Below are 16,082 nucleotides of genomic sequence, written 5' to 3' on the forward strand. Positions count from 1 at the left end.
AATTCTCAGACTGTAGGACTTCTATTTCTGGAGTCACTGAACCTTTAAAATGTCTTTCCAGGTAAGATTTGTTGTTTTAAAGAATGAAAATAAACAAATTGCCAACATAAAAATTCTCAAAATCCAGCATAAAATTCTCTCCGTTTTGGGTCCCAAATAACAAATAAGTAAACGCCGAACAGAATCTGAGACGATGCAGCAACGCAATTATCTGAAATGACACTTAGACATTCAAAGACTGTAAGCTTTTTAAATTGTATGTGGAATTATTATAGTCATATAATAATAAAGGCATGATATGAATATCTAAAAGAATACCACACTGATTGAATATAAGCAGAAAAACAACATCCTCAGTCGGTCTCTCTGCCGTTAGTCGACTCACCTGTTGTCGCTGCGTTTCAGGTGTCAGTGTTCTCCGCCCACCAACGCCTCGGCTGAAGTCGAGCAGATCTGGAGCAGCAGAAACTTGACGTCGGAAAGCATCGAGTGGGAGCAGCTGGGCGTGAAGGTCTGAACAGCACAGAGGGAGTTTTTGTAGACGCAGAAGCTTTAACGTTAACATTTTATTTCTGATGTGCCTTCGACGTGTTGCCTTATCGATGCTGGATGAGTCTTCATGTTTTAGTGAGAGCGCCTCGTAAAGCTGCAGGTTGTTTAGTTATCTGGAAGGAAGATGGAATAGCAGCAAATTCAAGAAAAATATCCCCGTTCGCTGATGTCGTGTTGTTGTTTGGTCTCATAGTTTCTGGCTAATGAGGGGCAGTGACATGAAGAAAAGACTAAACACAAGCTCTTTGGTTCAAACTGTGAGAGATGTCACATCAGTGCAGAAAAATAAGTCGTCAAAGCGATGAGAGAAGTGCTAATTGTTCTTGATCCTAATGTTTGGACCTTATAGTTTTGAAGACCTAAAGTCAGGTTGATCAGCTGGGTAAAGGTTCCAGGTTTTGCTTTTTTGAAATGCCAAAATGTTCGTATGAGTCATTTGGAAGAATTTTTGTTTTATTTTGGGCAATTTCTGACTCATTTTGGAGTGATTTCAAGTTCAACTGGACCATGTTTTAGTTGTTTTGGGACAAACGTTCAGTCATTCTGAACTTATTTTTTGTCATTTTAGACGGGTTTCAAGTTATTCTGGACACAGAATAGTTTCCAGCAGAGAACAAATTTTCATCCATATACTCCGTCCTTTGTTATCACGAGGAGAACGTCTTGTAGAAGGACGTTTCGGAATGTGTTACATCAAAAACATCCCCATAACATCCTCAGAATATTGTAGAAAGAATGTTCCACTTTTATTAATATACTACATTCCAAGAACATTTTTGTTTTTTAAAATCATCTGAGGCCTCGATAAACATCTGGAAAGCATTTTTTCCATGTTTGTTTGAGAACGTTCCTCCTTTGTTATCATAGAACGTAACCTGTGTTTCTGGCAGCATCCTCTTAATGTTGCTGCTCAAAGTCTTTAAGCTCATAGGAACAGCTGGAAATTATAAATATCCTTGAAACAGTCTTTGAATATGAGATTAAAACTTTCAAAATGTTGTTAGAACTTGTAGAAACTTGTAGGTACAGATGTTGTGAGAACGTTCCCTGCTCGTTGGGTCACTACATAAAACGTTCCAGATGCTGAACATCTGATCTCTCAGCAGTGTTCATCAGTAAACCTTTCTTCACTTTGACACACCCATAACAAACTTGAATCAGAAGCTGGTTAAAAACAACAACAATCTGAGTGATTTCATGCAGCACAAGGTCTGTCTGTGTGGAAAGAGACATGTAGAGAAAATGTGGACAAAACCACCGATCAGGTCCCAGACTTGAGAGACCAGAAGTTACAAGACGAGCAGACGCCTCATTTCATGAATCAACCAGAAATCCATTCGTTTCTTTGAGTTTTCAAAACTCCTCCTCTAGTTTTTTCAGGTCCAGAATTTGCCTCTAGTTGGTTGAAAATGTTTAACTCTTGTGGTGGATTACAGAGAGACCCAACTGTGTCCACCAGGAAGTTGAAAAAATTAACTGGCTAGCAGGCTGTTTGACAGTCAAATCATGTAAATGTGTGATAACAGAGGACTCTTAGCGGGTGTAGCACATGCTAACTGTGTACCATACTGTGGTTCATACAAAATATTTTACTAAACTGGCTCCTCATGTGGCAACATAACCTCCTCCTTTATTTCTCTCCATGTATTCATGATCTTGTTGTAGTGGCAGAAATGCTTCATGCACAGATTTATAAAACTGGACAGTAAAAGCCTCTGATTAGCCTCTGATTAGCCTCTCTCATACGGCTGTGGTGAAGTTTCCATTTGTAATGAAATGCATTTCACTGTCTGTATATTACACGCATTTATGGACATGAAGCAAAACTATGTAGAAATGAGGACCTTAAAGTTCTCCGTAAATATTTTGAAGTGAGAAGAAACTGAGTGAATCTGCTGATTGCTGAAATCCAAGCATAAACAGTGCATATGGAGGTTTTTTCATTCACTTCACTTCAGTTTTTTTGCACAGCAGCATCTGGTGGACGTCAGAGGAATTGCAGCTCTGAGCTTCTTTATCTGTCTGCAGGATTGTCTGGATTTAAAAGGAGAGTTCTTTGGTCCGGCCTGCAGCCACGGTGGTCCGTACGTCCCCGACGTCTTCTTCTGGTCCGCCATCCTCTTCTTCACGACCTTCTTCCTCTCCTCCTTCCTCAAACAGTTCAAGACCAAGAGATATTTCCCCACCAAGGTCTGTTTGTTGGTTTACTCTCACAGTTGTAAAGAAACAGATTCTGATGATAATGCAGGTTGTTTTTTTTCCACTCAGTGCCGTTTAAAAAGAGGCGTTATTCAGTTTCATTAGACATTTATTTGCTGTGAATCTTATGGATCCCTGTGTAAAACTTTACCAACTGGTCAAATGCAAAATATAAAATTTGTGCCCAAATCAGATGAACCTGTTTTGGTCTCTTTGAAAGACTTAAACATAAAACACAAAATTTCTACAGGTTTGAACACAATTCAGTAGAAACACTGATGGAAGCTTCTGTTTAACGTCTCAGATTTTCTTCTGCAGTTAGATTTCAGTTCAGTATACGTGCATGAACCAGAGCTTGAGATCAGGATGTCGTCGTCTGACAGATAGAAGTCATCACAACATTTTACTGGCAACGAGACAAAACGCTGATGAGGATGTTTTTGCAGGTTCGATCGACCATCAGCGACTTCGCCGTCTTCCTGACCATCATGATCATGGTGCTGGTGGACTATCTGGTGGGAATCCCTTCACCCAAACTCGATGTACCGGACCGTTTCGAGGTAACACTTGTCTGCTTTTCTTAGCCTGCAGCGGTTTGCTTCTCTGCTCTCTGTGCATTTTGATTTACTATCATGTTTCTGAGTTGTCAGATAAAAGCTGAGTTTGGTTTGCTGTGAGCTCAGTGTGGTAACAGGTCAGAGGACGCTTCCTATCAGTGACTTTATTTGAGCTCTTCATGTGATTGCACCTTACATAACTGAGTGCAGAGATGTTTTGCCGTTGCCTTCATTACTGCAGGGTAAACATGAGGCCAACGACCTTGACACTCAGCAAATGTTAGTTTAAAGTTTATTATCGAAGCCGTTCTGTAAAGAGACAGACAAACAGTGTTCTTATGTCTTCATCAAATCAGCTTCAAATCCTCACATCAAAGAAAATACTTGACATTGTTGTCTAAACTGAAAATTACAACCTTTTTATACTGAGCATTTCTTTCAGACTCTTTTGGCATTTTTTGATGAAACTTTGTCATTAAATGTTATAAATTGAGGAGAAAAAAAACAAATAGCATCTTCACTATCAATCTGTCTTCTTAAAACTTTATTTTTTTCTGTACTGATTGTATTTTTTTTATTTTTATCTTATTTTGGACATGGTTGCTAGGGGTTTGCTAGCTCTTTTCTTGGGCGCTAATGGTTGCTGGCTGGGTTTTAAAGGTGTTAAGAGTGATTTCAAGAGAGCTGATGGTTAGTAGGTGGGCTTTAAAGGTGTTAAGGGTGGTTTCTAGGTTTTCAGAGGTAGTTGATCAGTCTCCATTAGCTGCCTGTTGGGCTTTTAATGGTATAACAGTGCCTTAGATGATAGGAGTTTGCTTGTTAAATCTGACACAACAGCCATTTATAGGTCTAAACGCTTGTTCAGTGTAGCTGTTCTCCCAGGTGGTTTCGTCAGGCATAAATGGTCAGCACTTATATCATGACCTTAGCTGGGCTCTACCAAGTGTCCTAACACTGTTATGATCTTCAGCCCACATCCAACACTCGAGGCTGGCTCATCTCCCCACTGGGACCGAACCCCTGGTGGACGCTGCTGGCGGCAGCTGTCCCTGCTCTGCTGTGCACCATCCTCATCTTCATGGACCAGCAGATCACCGCCGTCATCATCAACAGGAAGGAGAACAGGCTGAAGGTGAGCACCGACCGATGCTCAGTCACAGCTAGTCTCTGACGGGTGGTTAACTTTCCCTCCCGCCGTGTGTTTCGCCTGCAGAAAGGCTGCGGTTACCACCTGGACCTGCTGGTGGTGGCGGTGATGCTGGGCATATGCTCCATCATGGGCCTGCCTTGGTTCGTGGCGGCAACGGTGCTCTCCATCTCCCACGTCAACAGTCTGAAGCTGGAGTCGGAGTGCGCAGCGCCCGGCGAGCAGCCCAAGTTCCTGGGCATCAGAGAGCAGCGGGTCACCGGCTTCATGATCTTCGCCCTGATGGGCTGCTCTGTCTTCATGACGTCCGTCCTCAAGGTGAGCGTCTCACCTGAGTCCTCACAGAGACGGTTAACTTTAAACCTGTGTCCATGAAACAGTAACCATGTCCTCTGTCTGTCCTTCAGTTCATCCCGATGCCCGTCCTGTACGGAGTCTTCCTCTACATGGGAGTGTCCTCGCTCAAAGGCATCCAGGTCTGTCTCTGCGTCCATCCATCTGTCCTGCTGCGCTCTGTGTTAACGTGTATCTAATCTGTGGTCCGTCCTGCAGCTCTTCGATCGCATCAAACTGTTCGGCATGCCGGCCAAACATCAGCCAGACCTAATCTACCTGCGCTACGTCCCTCTGTGGAAAGTCCACGTCTTCACCGTGGTCCAGATGACTTGCCTCATCGTCCTCTGGGTCATCAAGGCCTCAGCCGCCGCCGTCGTCTTTCCCATGATGGTGAGAGCAGCGAGACGTTTGTTTTGCTTCTCTCTGAACAGTGACTGATCTGCTGCTGCTGCTCCTCTCTGCAGGTTCTGGCTCTGGTGTTCATCCGGAAGCTTCTGGATTTCTGCTTCACCAAGAGAGAGCTGAGCTGGCTGGACGACCTGATCCCGGAGAGCAAGAAGAAGAGGGACGACGACAAGAAGAAGAAGGCGAAGGAGGTGAGACACTGAGGCTGGACTCATAAAACCACTCGAGTCTCCTTCAGGTTTGTCATTGGCTCTGCTGTGTGTCTTGCAGGACGCTCGACGGATGCTGGAGGAGGTGGAGGATGAACCGCCGTACGACCGAGGACACGACAAGTTCCACAAAGGACGGTGAGTCAGAGACAGAACACACTGATCTGTGGACTCTGCTGCACAGACTAACGTGTCTCTGTTTGTGTTTCTGCAGGTGGGATCCATCAGAAGTGAACATCTCAGATGAAATGGCCAAAAGCGGCATTTGGAAATCAGTTTCCAAGAACTGTGACAGCAGCAAACCTCTGAAACGCTGCTCCAGGTAAACTTCACTCAACACCTGGTGACATCACCTGCTGAGGGTCTTTGTGGTTGGTTCTCTCACTCTGAACTAAAGTGTAGTAAAGGATGCTGTACACCCCCACAACTCGGTGGACACATTCAACAGTTTACAACTGAAGTGAGACCAAAGAATAAAGATTTGTGCAGGTTCAACAATGATTTAGAGTCACATGGTGGCACATGTGGCTGCTGGGGGGTTGCTAGGTTGTCGGAGGTAGTTGCTAGAAACTTGCCAGCTGGTTGCAAGGGAATTAAGGGTAGCTAGCATCGTGTAAAGGGTTTTAATGATGTCATGCTTGTAAAGTCTGGGTCCAGGTGCTTCCATCAGGCGTCCATGAAAACAGGATTTATGAGGTTAAGTTTGAAGTTAGCAGTAACATAGCTGCAAATTGACATCTGAAGATGAGATGCCATCTTCTGGCTCAGGTACGTATAAAAAAATGTACTGGATATAAGATGAGACACTAAATGTGTAGCAGTCAGGTTTGGAAGGGTTCGTAAAGTGAGGCTGGTTAGTAAATACAATCATCCACAGACTAGCTAGAGAAACATGGTTAATAGCTATTTTTTTCTTATATTTACCCTTGTTTTATGATTTTACTTCTGTCATCTGTAATTCGACTTCTTTAATTTATTATTGTGTTTTTGATGCTTTTATTGTTTAATTTGTATCCACTGGTGTTTGCTCTGGTGATTGGTTTTGTAAATCTTTTACTGCGTTTTACTCTGTTTTGCTTCTCTGGTCTTTTTTCTTTGGCCTTTTGCCCTGTTTGTTCAACATTGTTCCTGAAAGTCTGTTTTTTTTTAAGGTGCTGTATAAATACAGTTATGATTTTGAAAGTGTTTTAAATGGAGGTTGAGGGTCAGTCAGGTGACGGGTCTTACATGACAGCAGGAGGTCAGTCAGTAACTGATGCTGATGTAGTTGAAACCTTTGTTGATTAGACAGATTTATCTTTATCAGAGACGTAAAATATGGATGTCTGTGACATTGTGATCCTGGAGGTTTACCAAACAATGTCCTGAAGTTCTTTAGAGGAAAATAAAAATCCATTACATTACAGAACTTGGATAAAGTCCTTCAGAATGAGAGTAAAGCTCACCCACAGTTAAAGGGTTTTTTTAACAGAGGTGACTGCACATGCTCAGTCTGTCACCGTGACGATACTGTTTTCATTGCATCTTCCAGCCAGGACAAGCTGCCGAGTGTCGAGATAAACGTGGAGAACGAAGAAGGTCGGAAAGTCGTGGATGCCGAGACATCACTATGATCCACCGGAGGACGAGGAGGGCGGAGCCTCTGCTCTGATGGGACGCCGCAGGTCGCGAGCTGACCAATCAGGCTTCACCTCAGCTCGCAGCACTTCTCATCCTGCGTCTTCTCGGAGGAGGTGAACGTTTTATTTTCTCATCGTTTTATGGTGAAACATGGAGACTCCGGCACTTGGAGCGCAAACGGAAACAGCTGCCTCAGGTTTCTTTGGTTGGTTTTAGTCGGGCGGTCCGCTGCTGCGCTGTGATTGGCTGCTGAACTGAAAAATGGACTCAGCGGACGCCTGAGAAACAGCTGAAGTTTAATTTCACGGTTTTAAATGTGTCTGCTTTAATGAAGCAGACGAGGCTCTTCACCTCCGACAACGCAGGATGGAGTTTTATTTAATCCAACATGCTGATTTAAGTTGTGTATGTCTGTGTGTTTGTCTGTGTGTGTGTGTCTGTCTATGTGTGTGTGTGTGTGTGTGTGTGTGTGTGTGTGAGAGACAGTGTGTGTGATTACTGTTGTACCTCACCGTGTTGCCTGCAGCAGAAAAACTGAATGAATTCACAGCCGCTGTTGTCAGAGTTTCTTTGTAAAGTTTCAATAAATAAATTTGGTGGCAAAGATCAAAGCGAGTCCATCAGATCCAACAGATCAATAAACAATCAATAAAACCTGTCTCAGGAGGATTAAAGGTGATGGAGAGTGTTTGCTGCGACATGACTGCATGTTTATGTTGGACAGTGAAAGCTCAAACTTGTCTTTTGGCTCAAGAGTTTTGAAGTATTCCTTCAGAGACTGTTGAGTCAGAGGCAATAGATGAAGGATTATTCTGGTTTATTCCAACCTGCTGTGCTTCCAAGTATTGTGTCTCTCTGCTAACTTTGCATTTTCCACCTCCGCTGTCCAGATTCAGCTCAATGCAGCTTCTAAAAAAAACCCAACTTTTTACATGAATGATTTTTTGCTTTCAGTCTGACTTAAAGGAAACAGCAGGTAGCCTCCTGAAATAGACATTTAGGAAACTGTATGACTCTTAAATTGTGTAAATGTACTTGCAAATTGTCCAGAGTTACTCAGAAGTCATCCAAAATGACTGAAAAGTGTCTAAAATGATTCAAAACTTTTACAAAATGGCTCAAAAAAATTTACAAAATACTCCTAAATGGTCAAAAATGACATCAAACCTTTGAAAATGACTGCAGACTTCTCAAAATCACTTTTCTAAAGTTACTCCAAACCTTCCAAAATAACCCACATTTTGTTGAAAAAGGATAGTTTTGTGTTCAGTGTGCACTGGTGCTGTAGAAGTCCTGTCAAAGCAGTTATTGAGCACATAATGTCCTGTCTGTTGTAGCCTGCTCAGCCTTTTCTTCCAGTTGATGCTGGAGGTGAAACACAGTCTGTATGTAGATTTCTTTCATCTGTGGACACGTGGATGTTTTCACAGGATGGTGTTCCTGTTGATTCAGCTCCTCATCTGTGGACTCTGCTGCCAGTAAACAGGCTACAAACAAGTTTCAAGTAATTTTGGGCAATTTTTTTTTTTTTTTTTTTAAATGGAGTAATTTTAGACAACTTCAGGACATTGTGGACAAATTCTGAGTCATTTTGGAACCATTTTGAGCCACTTAGGATAACTTTTCCAAATTTTCTAGTCATTTTAGACAATGTTTTAGCTCGATTTTTGAATCATTTTGGACAAGTTTGACTCATTTTGGACAACCCACCATCACACTGTAACAACCTGCGGGTCTTTACAGCGAAGTCAGCATTTAGGTCCAACAGACACATGAATAGAAATACAGCTGACTGAAATAAGCTGCAACTGTTCTTTAACACAGATATGTGTTTATTTACAGAAGTGGTGAAAATGCTTTGTTCAAATTTATTTCATACGTCTTCATGAAGCAGACGACGACATACACCTGTGAAATATTTGCAGCAAAACAAACTAGAAAAAAAGCACAAACTCATAAATTAGCATCGAGTATATATATTTCTGATAATAATCCACTCAGATGTTTAAGTCAGATGTTTACAAGATTAAGAATAAAACCAGATGCTTCCCGGATGAGCTACATCACATAGAACATGGAGATCAGCATCGACAGCAGCACAGCAACAGACACTGGAGCTCTCTGCAGTCCACCTGAAACACACACAAGTTAACCTGATCACCAACGGTAATGCTACATGGAGGTTTGTTTCATCGGTCTGACAGAGTGAGACGTCTTCCTGGGGTTTATATCTGCAGCGCTGCAAAACATACTGTCTCACCTTTGATTAAAAGCTGTTAAACAACAACAACACGCTGCAGGACTCGCAGGACTCGCTGCTACTTTGCTCAGCTAGGCTAGTTAGCATTTAGCAATACTAGTTTATGTGGTGCTACAAAACTCTCTATTATGATTTCTCTTGTTTATGACATGAAACGATTCAATTCCTAAAATATTGGACTGTCAAATTTTGAGTTGGAGAAAGCTGCAAAGTTGGCTTTAGCCACGGCTAACGGTAGCCTCAACTAGCACAAATACAACCAACCGGTTGAGTTTTATCCTCAGTTTCATGTAGTACAACAAATTCAGTTTTTAAAGTGTTGCAGCATCAAAATTGAATTTTAAATTGAATTTTAGTAAACAGGGAAAAGTGGCTAAATTAGCATTAGCTAAGACTAACATTGAAGAAACTTTATTGTCATTGTACAAGATACACAACAACATTTCATTTCGGATCATCTTTGCAGCAGCCGATAAGGTCACAGTCTAAGAAAAAAAGTTAAAAGGTGATAGGGAGCCCGTTTGTGATAGGGATGGATTTGTGCTTCTTTGTGTGATTTTAAATGATGTTTTCCTGTGTTTGGAAGCTTCACTGCATGCCTGTAGTTTTCAGCCGACTGCAAACACCTCAAAAGGAGGAGGATCTACACATCTGGCCGACCTTTGTCTGTTCAGACTCACCGTTGTACTGCAGCATGTCCTCCGTCACAGCCAGTGATCCGTTGTGCGGCGCCGGTTCGATCTGCAACAGTTTGCACATCAGAGGATAGATGTGGATGCTGTCGAACGGCTCCGTCAGAAAGTTCCTCTTGAAGTTTGGTCCAAAGGCCCTGAAGATGGTCTTCATGTCCATCTCCCCGTTGTGGTAGCCGTGATCACCTTTGTTCACGTAGACGATGAATCTCTGGTACAAAAGAAGAAGTCATGGAGTCTGGTTCGCTGCTGGTTCCTGCTGATCACTTCTTACTCTGGCGTTTGCCCCCCTGACCTCCCCGACAACTTCCTGCAGTGCTGCTGGTCTAAAACTTAGACTGCATTCAAATGGAGCTCCACTGTGACTTCAGTATAAATAGAAAAGCTGAGAGCTCTTGGTGAGGAAATGCTGCAGACATCTGCAAAAATATCTGAACCATTCAAATGTTTGAACAAAATACTAAAAAATTAGACTTTAGCTCAATTTCTACACGTCACTGATGGATGACCAACATCAGTTTTGGTCATCTTCACTTTTGGATTCACATGGAAACAGTTGCTTTAATGACTAATACCAACACGAATACTTTGTGTTGTCGTGTTTGTGGTTAACTGCTTGAAGGCAAAGTTACCAGATGCCAAAATATGAATAAAAACAAATAGTAAAACAAGTCTAACACCAATTCTAAATGCTGTTGTAGCCAGTCCAAACCCACATCTATACCCAAGTCTACAACCAATTCCAAAGCAAATCCAAAACCAGTTTAACGTCAAGTCAGAATTCATGTTTGAAAATACTCCAAAATCAACCCAGAACCAGTCTAAAACCATCGTGATGTCAAGTCCAAAACAAGCTGTAAATCAGTCCAAAGCAAAGTCCAAAACCAGTCTCATGTCAAGTCCAAAACAAGTTACAAGGAAAGTCTGAAATAAGTCTAAAACTAAGTCCAAATTAAATAAGAAATTGGTCCAAAACCAATCCCGACACACTTTCAGGAGATGCAGGTTGGACTTTGATTGTTTTGTATGAAGTCATTTTAGAATTTTATAAATAGGAAATATTCATGCTGTCATTTTCATTTTTGATCCTTACTTTACTTTGTTTAAACCTTGTTTATGTGATGTTGTAAACTGCTGAACTCCTGAAGCTATCAGGGCTCCAAAAGATTTCTGCTCATACACTCCCAGGGAAAAATGTGATCTGAATCCAAAAAGGGGTAAAACTCACAGAGTTCAGGTTGAAGCCCAGATCTGCGACGACCACGATGGGAGGCAGCCGCTCGCTCTTGGCCAGATGGAAGCTCTCTGGCATCTCGCTTTTCTTGTAGACCGTCAGATTGGGCGCGTTGGACAGAGCATCATAGACCTTTTGCTCCTGTCCTGGTCGCGGTGTAAGGATGCCAAACCCACCATAGTCGAGGATCTCGAAACTGGCGTGCTGGAGTAGATTCAGGTACTTGTTGAGGATAATCTCGTCTACCTCAGGTCGCTTCTTGACGGTGGTCATGCCGTGGTCGGAGGTGATGATGACGTTCAGGCTGTCATTCAGGCCGTGGCGACTGATGGCCTCCCTCAGGTAGCCGATGGTGCGGTCTATCTGCTCGATGATCTCTATGCGGCGCGGGTGGTCCGGGCCCTTGGCGTGGCCCACGTTGTCCGGCTCACCGTAGTACAGCGTCACAAGGTCCAAGTCCTCCTCAGTGAACCAGCTCATCACCGTGTCGATGTTCTGACGCCACTCGGTCTCGTTGTCGTCTGGGTGGCCAGCCTCTTCCACCACTACTTGGTTGACCGCTTGGCCGCTGTAGTTGGCACCACCTCCAGGGAAGAAGAAGGAGCCTGTTTTCAGACCCTGAAATGAAAAACCTACATTACTCTGCAGCAGTGCCTTTGTTAAAACATTCACAGTTTGAATCCTTCTTGTTGGTGTCGCTCACCTTCTAAATCTGTGATATTAGTGTGATAAAGTCAGATTTTTGTGTTCCTCACCTGGTCCTGAGCTGTGATCCATAACGGCAGAGCCCCGTTGTCCCACCACTCTGATCGGGTCAGCGTCTTCTTGTGAGGAACCTTCAGATTCGTCTTGGTGTTAAACATCATGTTGTGGACGACCTCGTGATCCTCCACCCATCGTCCTGGTGCACACACAGGAAGGTTTGTAACATTTAACACGCTGATAGGACTTCACAAACCAAGACCAAGTTAAGTCCGAAGCAAGTGTAGTCTTCAGTGGACAAAACAAGACTTGTTTGAGAGGCTAAATAATGACGGTCACAGATGTGCCTCCTCCTTCTTCACATCAGTTAAACCAGGTTTGAGTCAAACTTCAGCAAACTGAGTCCGTGTTGAACTTAAAGTGGGTTTGTAAAAGTTTTGACCAAGTCCACAGTAAGTTTAAGTTAGACCTCAGGTAAACTGTGTCTGTGCAGGTTTAAGTTGAACCTCAGGTTCTGCAGCAGGTTAAATTAAACCTGAGTTCACACTTAACTTGAATATTAGTCACACCTGATTTACAGCGAGGTTAAATTAACCGTTAACGAAATCAGGTCTGCGACAAGTTAAACTAGGCCTAGAGAAGGTTTAGGAAAAGCTTTCAATTGGATCCACAGCTGGTTTAGGTGACGCTGTTGTGAAATTGAGCCTGCAGAAGGTTTAAGTTAAACCAGGACTGTGGCAAGTTTAAGTTAAAATGAATCTGCAGTGGGTTTACGTTAAGCCTCAGGTAGACGGTGTCTGTGCAGGTTCAAGTTAAACCGTAGCTCAACCAGGTCTGTGGCAGGTTTAATTAAAGTTCAACTGGGTCTACATGATGTTACAGTTAAACTTAAAACTAGTTACAGTAAGTCTATTGAAAGTTGGTAATGAAAGCAGCAGTTTAAATGAAACCTCAGTTAAACTGGGTCTGCAGCAGATTGAAGAGGTTAGACCTCCACGGGAGTTTATGAGATTTTCAGCAGCTGGTTCAGAATAAACCACATGTGCAGTTTAAACGGTGGAGTTGGAGTGACTTTAAACACACAGGTTTAAACCCATCCTAAACCTTAAACCAAGACTAAACTAACTACAGTCCCAGTTTAGGGACTCTGTTCTCAGAGCGATTGAATCTGTTTCCATGAAGCAGCTCTGTAAGCAGCACAATAAAACATCTTATCTCGAGGTTAATTATAATCGTTTCCACTGTAAATCTGTCATGAAGGCGAAAAAAAATAATCATCAAACCAGCACAAGTATTATCAGCAAAATGTCCTGAAGCATCAGCAGTAAAAGCACTTATAGCACTAATAAAACCACTTATTTTATGGTGCAATATCTGATATAATTACATTAACAATTCTTCATCAGCATTCTGCTGCTGGAGTTGCTTTTACTTCCTTTATATACTTAACTACTTTGGATGGCGTCGCCTTAGCGTCTAGCTCCACAGTAAAGAACCTCGGGGTTACTTTTGACCAGGATATGTCCTTTAACTTCCATATAAAACAAACATGTAGGACAGCCTTTTTTCATCTTCGGAATATTGCCAAAATCAGGAGCATCCTCTCTCAGAGTGACGCTGAGAAACTAGTCCATGCATTTATAACCTCTAGGCTGGACTATTGTAATTCTTTATTATCAGGATGTCCTAATAGTTCTCTTAAAAACCTTCAGCTGATCCAAAATGCTGCAGCCAGAGTTCTGACAGGAACCAATCAAAGAGATCATATTTCTCCAGTATTAGCTTCTCTCCATTGGCTTCCTGTAAAATCAAGGATCCAATTTAAAATCCTGCTTCTAACATATAAAAGTCTTAATGATCAGGCTCCATCATATCTTAAAGACCTGATTGTTCCATATTATCCTAGCAGAGCCCTCCGCTCTCAGACTGCAGGTCTACTGGTGGTTCCCAGAGTTTCTAGAAGCAGAATGGGAGGCAGAGCCTTCAGTTATCAGCTCCTGTCTGATGGAATCAGCTCCCAGTTTGGGTTCGGGAGGCGGACACCCTCTCTACCTTTAAGATTAGGTTAAAAACGTTCCTGTTTGATAAAGCTCATAGTTAGGGCTGCTCGGAGTCATCTGAGCTGTCCCTTAGTGATGCTGCTATAGGTTTAGACTGCCGGGGGATTCCCATGATGCACTGGGCTTCTCTCCTCTCCTCTCCTCTTTATATATATGTGTATGTATATGTTTCTATAGTTGCCTATCACCATTACATATGACTAACTCTGTGACTCCCCCCGAGGTTCTCCTGCGTCTTGTAAATTTCTCTTGGAGATGAATAAAGTATCTATCTATCTATCTATCTATCTGCTCTCTCTGTGGATGTCTCTGGATCTGGAGCTCCTGAACTACAGCCGCTGGCCTCACCTTCTGCATCCTGCTGCCCCACCATGATGCCTCCTGTTACCTCCACCAACCACGAAATGGAGTATTTCATTGGTCCATTTGAAATGGAGGAACAAAAAGACAAAAACTTCTAATAACTTGTTTAACTGTAAACTACATTGTATAATTCATCCTACATCCACCCAACCGGTCGAGGCAGATGGCCGTCCCTCCCTCAGCCTGGTTCTGTCTGAGGTTTTTTTCCGGTTCCTTCCCACCAGCAGACTGCTGAAACTTATAGGGAATCCAGATGTTTGGATTGTTGGGTGTTTCCGCCTTTGTGAAGCGCTATGAGATGACTTGTTGTTGTAAATATGCGCTATACAAATAAAACTGAATTATTAATTCTATGTCTGTTTGTTCAGTTTAAAGACCTAATGTGTGCAGTGACTAGTAAACGAGTACTGCAGTGGAAAAAAAGCAGTGTTTGAATCTGAAAGTATAGGATGCAAGAAGACCGTAAATTAAATATCAGACTCTTTATGTAAAGTACAGGTGCCTTAAATTGTAGTTAAGTTGTTGACTTGTACTTTCTACCACATGCTGTAGTCATAACGCAGTATTAGGTTAAACAGTAGTACTTGTTGTACAGCAGCTGCATTTAGAACTGCAGTAATACGTGCAGTATTTACTGCAAAGGTAACAGCAATAAGAGCAGCTCATTAACTAAGTCAGCGTCGATTAACTTAATCAAATCAAATGTTTAAATTAGATGGAACTGCATTCAGTTACATGAAAATAAAATTCCCTTCAATTAAATTAAATTAAAATAATGTAAAGTAAATGGGAATTATTAAAAAAAGTTAAAGGAATTCAGTTACATGCATTAAAATAAAATAAAATAAAATAAGCTACATTTAAACAAAAATAAATGACAATAAAGTCAATGTAAATAAATTAAAATGACAAAATAAATGAGAATAAGTTAAAGCACATTGGTACTGGAATTGAATTCAAATAAGTTCAATTTAAAACAATTAAAACAAAATAAATGAAAATAAGATCAAGTAAATAAAATTGTAATTAATGGTGTTACCGGTGATGGTGGTGAAGTGGGACGGTGAGGTCATGGTCAGCATCGGGGGGGTGATGTATTTGGCTTTGACGCCGTCGACCACCAGCTGGTCGAAATGCGGCGTCTCCACGTCCTGGTCATAGTCCCACCTGAAGCCATCGAAGGAGACGAGCAGCAGCTTGTTCTTGCCCGTCGTTGCCTTGTTCAGCGGCTTGCTGGTGGCACAGGTCACAGCCACGAGGACGACGAAGAGCTCCAGCTTCATCTTCACCTTCAGTCTGACTGCAGCTCGGCGAGGCTTCTCCTGAGATGCACACCTGCAGCCAGCTTAATGTGTAACTCTGATAGAGATCTGCTGATGTGCTGCAAAGGACGAGACCTTCACCTGGAGGCCAGTGGGTCTAATCAGAGCTGATATCAGCGATCGATGATCTGTGGACCCTGACAACATCAGTCTGACTCACTGCAGTCAGAAATGATCAGCCAGGTGAAGCTCAGCTCACCTGGAATATGTGATGAGGCTTTTCGTGGGGTTTTGGCAACATGAAACATCCATCCATCATCTAGGGGGTGGAGTCTATCCCAGCTGACTCAGGGTGAAGGCAGGTTCACCTGGACAGGTAACCAGTCTATCACAGGGCTACACTTAGAGACAGACAACCAAGCACACTCACATTCACACCTACGGACAATTTACAATCACCAATTAACCTCAACATGTTTTTGGA

General features: G+C 42.5%; 2 protein-coding genes across 4 annotated transcripts in view; one reads left to right on the forward strand and one right to left on the reverse strand.

Moving 5' to 3' along the window:
- LOC103364586 (sodium bicarbonate cotransporter 3-like) overlaps positions 1 to 7,694 on the forward strand; it is a 57,018-nt gene extending 49,324 nt beyond the window's left edge. For all 3 annotated transcript variants that reach the window (XM_008291739.1, XM_008291740.1, XM_008291738.1), the window contains 11 exons: positions 406 to 511; positions 2,581 to 2,742; positions 3,198 to 3,311; positions 4,279 to 4,440; positions 4,522 to 4,773; positions 4,863 to 4,931; positions 5,008 to 5,181; positions 5,256 to 5,387; positions 5,467 to 5,543; positions 5,620 to 5,727; positions 6,937 to 7,694. In XM_008291739.1, coding sequence (XP_008289961.1) covers positions 406 to 511; positions 2,581 to 2,742; positions 3,198 to 3,311; positions 4,279 to 4,440; positions 4,522 to 4,773; positions 4,863 to 4,931; positions 5,008 to 5,181; positions 5,256 to 5,387; positions 5,467 to 5,543; positions 5,620 to 5,727; positions 6,937 to 7,018 — 1,438 coding nt within the window. In that variant the 3' untranslated portion in view covers positions 7,019 to 7,694. The remainder of the gene's footprint in view (positions 1 to 405; positions 512 to 2,580; positions 2,743 to 3,197; positions 3,312 to 4,278; positions 4,441 to 4,521; positions 4,774 to 4,862; positions 4,932 to 5,007; positions 5,182 to 5,255; positions 5,388 to 5,466; positions 5,544 to 5,619; positions 5,728 to 6,936) is intronic.
- A 2,210-nt stretch (positions 7,695 to 9,904) lies between these two features.
- Positions 9,905 to 15,634, reverse strand: LOC103364589 (ectonucleotide pyrophosphatase/phosphodiesterase family member 7). The gene is made up of 4 exons (XM_008291742.1): positions 15,376 to 15,634; positions 11,967 to 12,112; positions 11,206 to 11,829; positions 9,905 to 10,188 (listed from the first exon to the last, which is right to left on the reverse strand). The coding sequence occupies exons 1-4, from the start codon at positions 15,617 to 15,619 to the stop codon at positions 9,913 to 9,915; spliced, it is 1,290 nt and encodes a 429-aa protein (XP_008289964.1). The 5' UTR covers positions 15,620 to 15,634; the 3' UTR covers positions 9,905 to 9,912.
- Positions 15,635 to 16,082: the final 448 nt, after the last annotated feature.

Source organism: Stegastes partitus, unplaced genomic scaffold (assembly GCF_000690725.1).
Source record: "Stegastes partitus isolate 25-593 unplaced genomic scaffold, Stegastes_partitus-1.0.2 Scaffold760, whole genome shotgun sequence".
NCBI classification, from domain to species: domain Eukaryota; kingdom Metazoa; phylum Chordata; class Actinopteri; family Pomacentridae; genus Stegastes; species Stegastes partitus.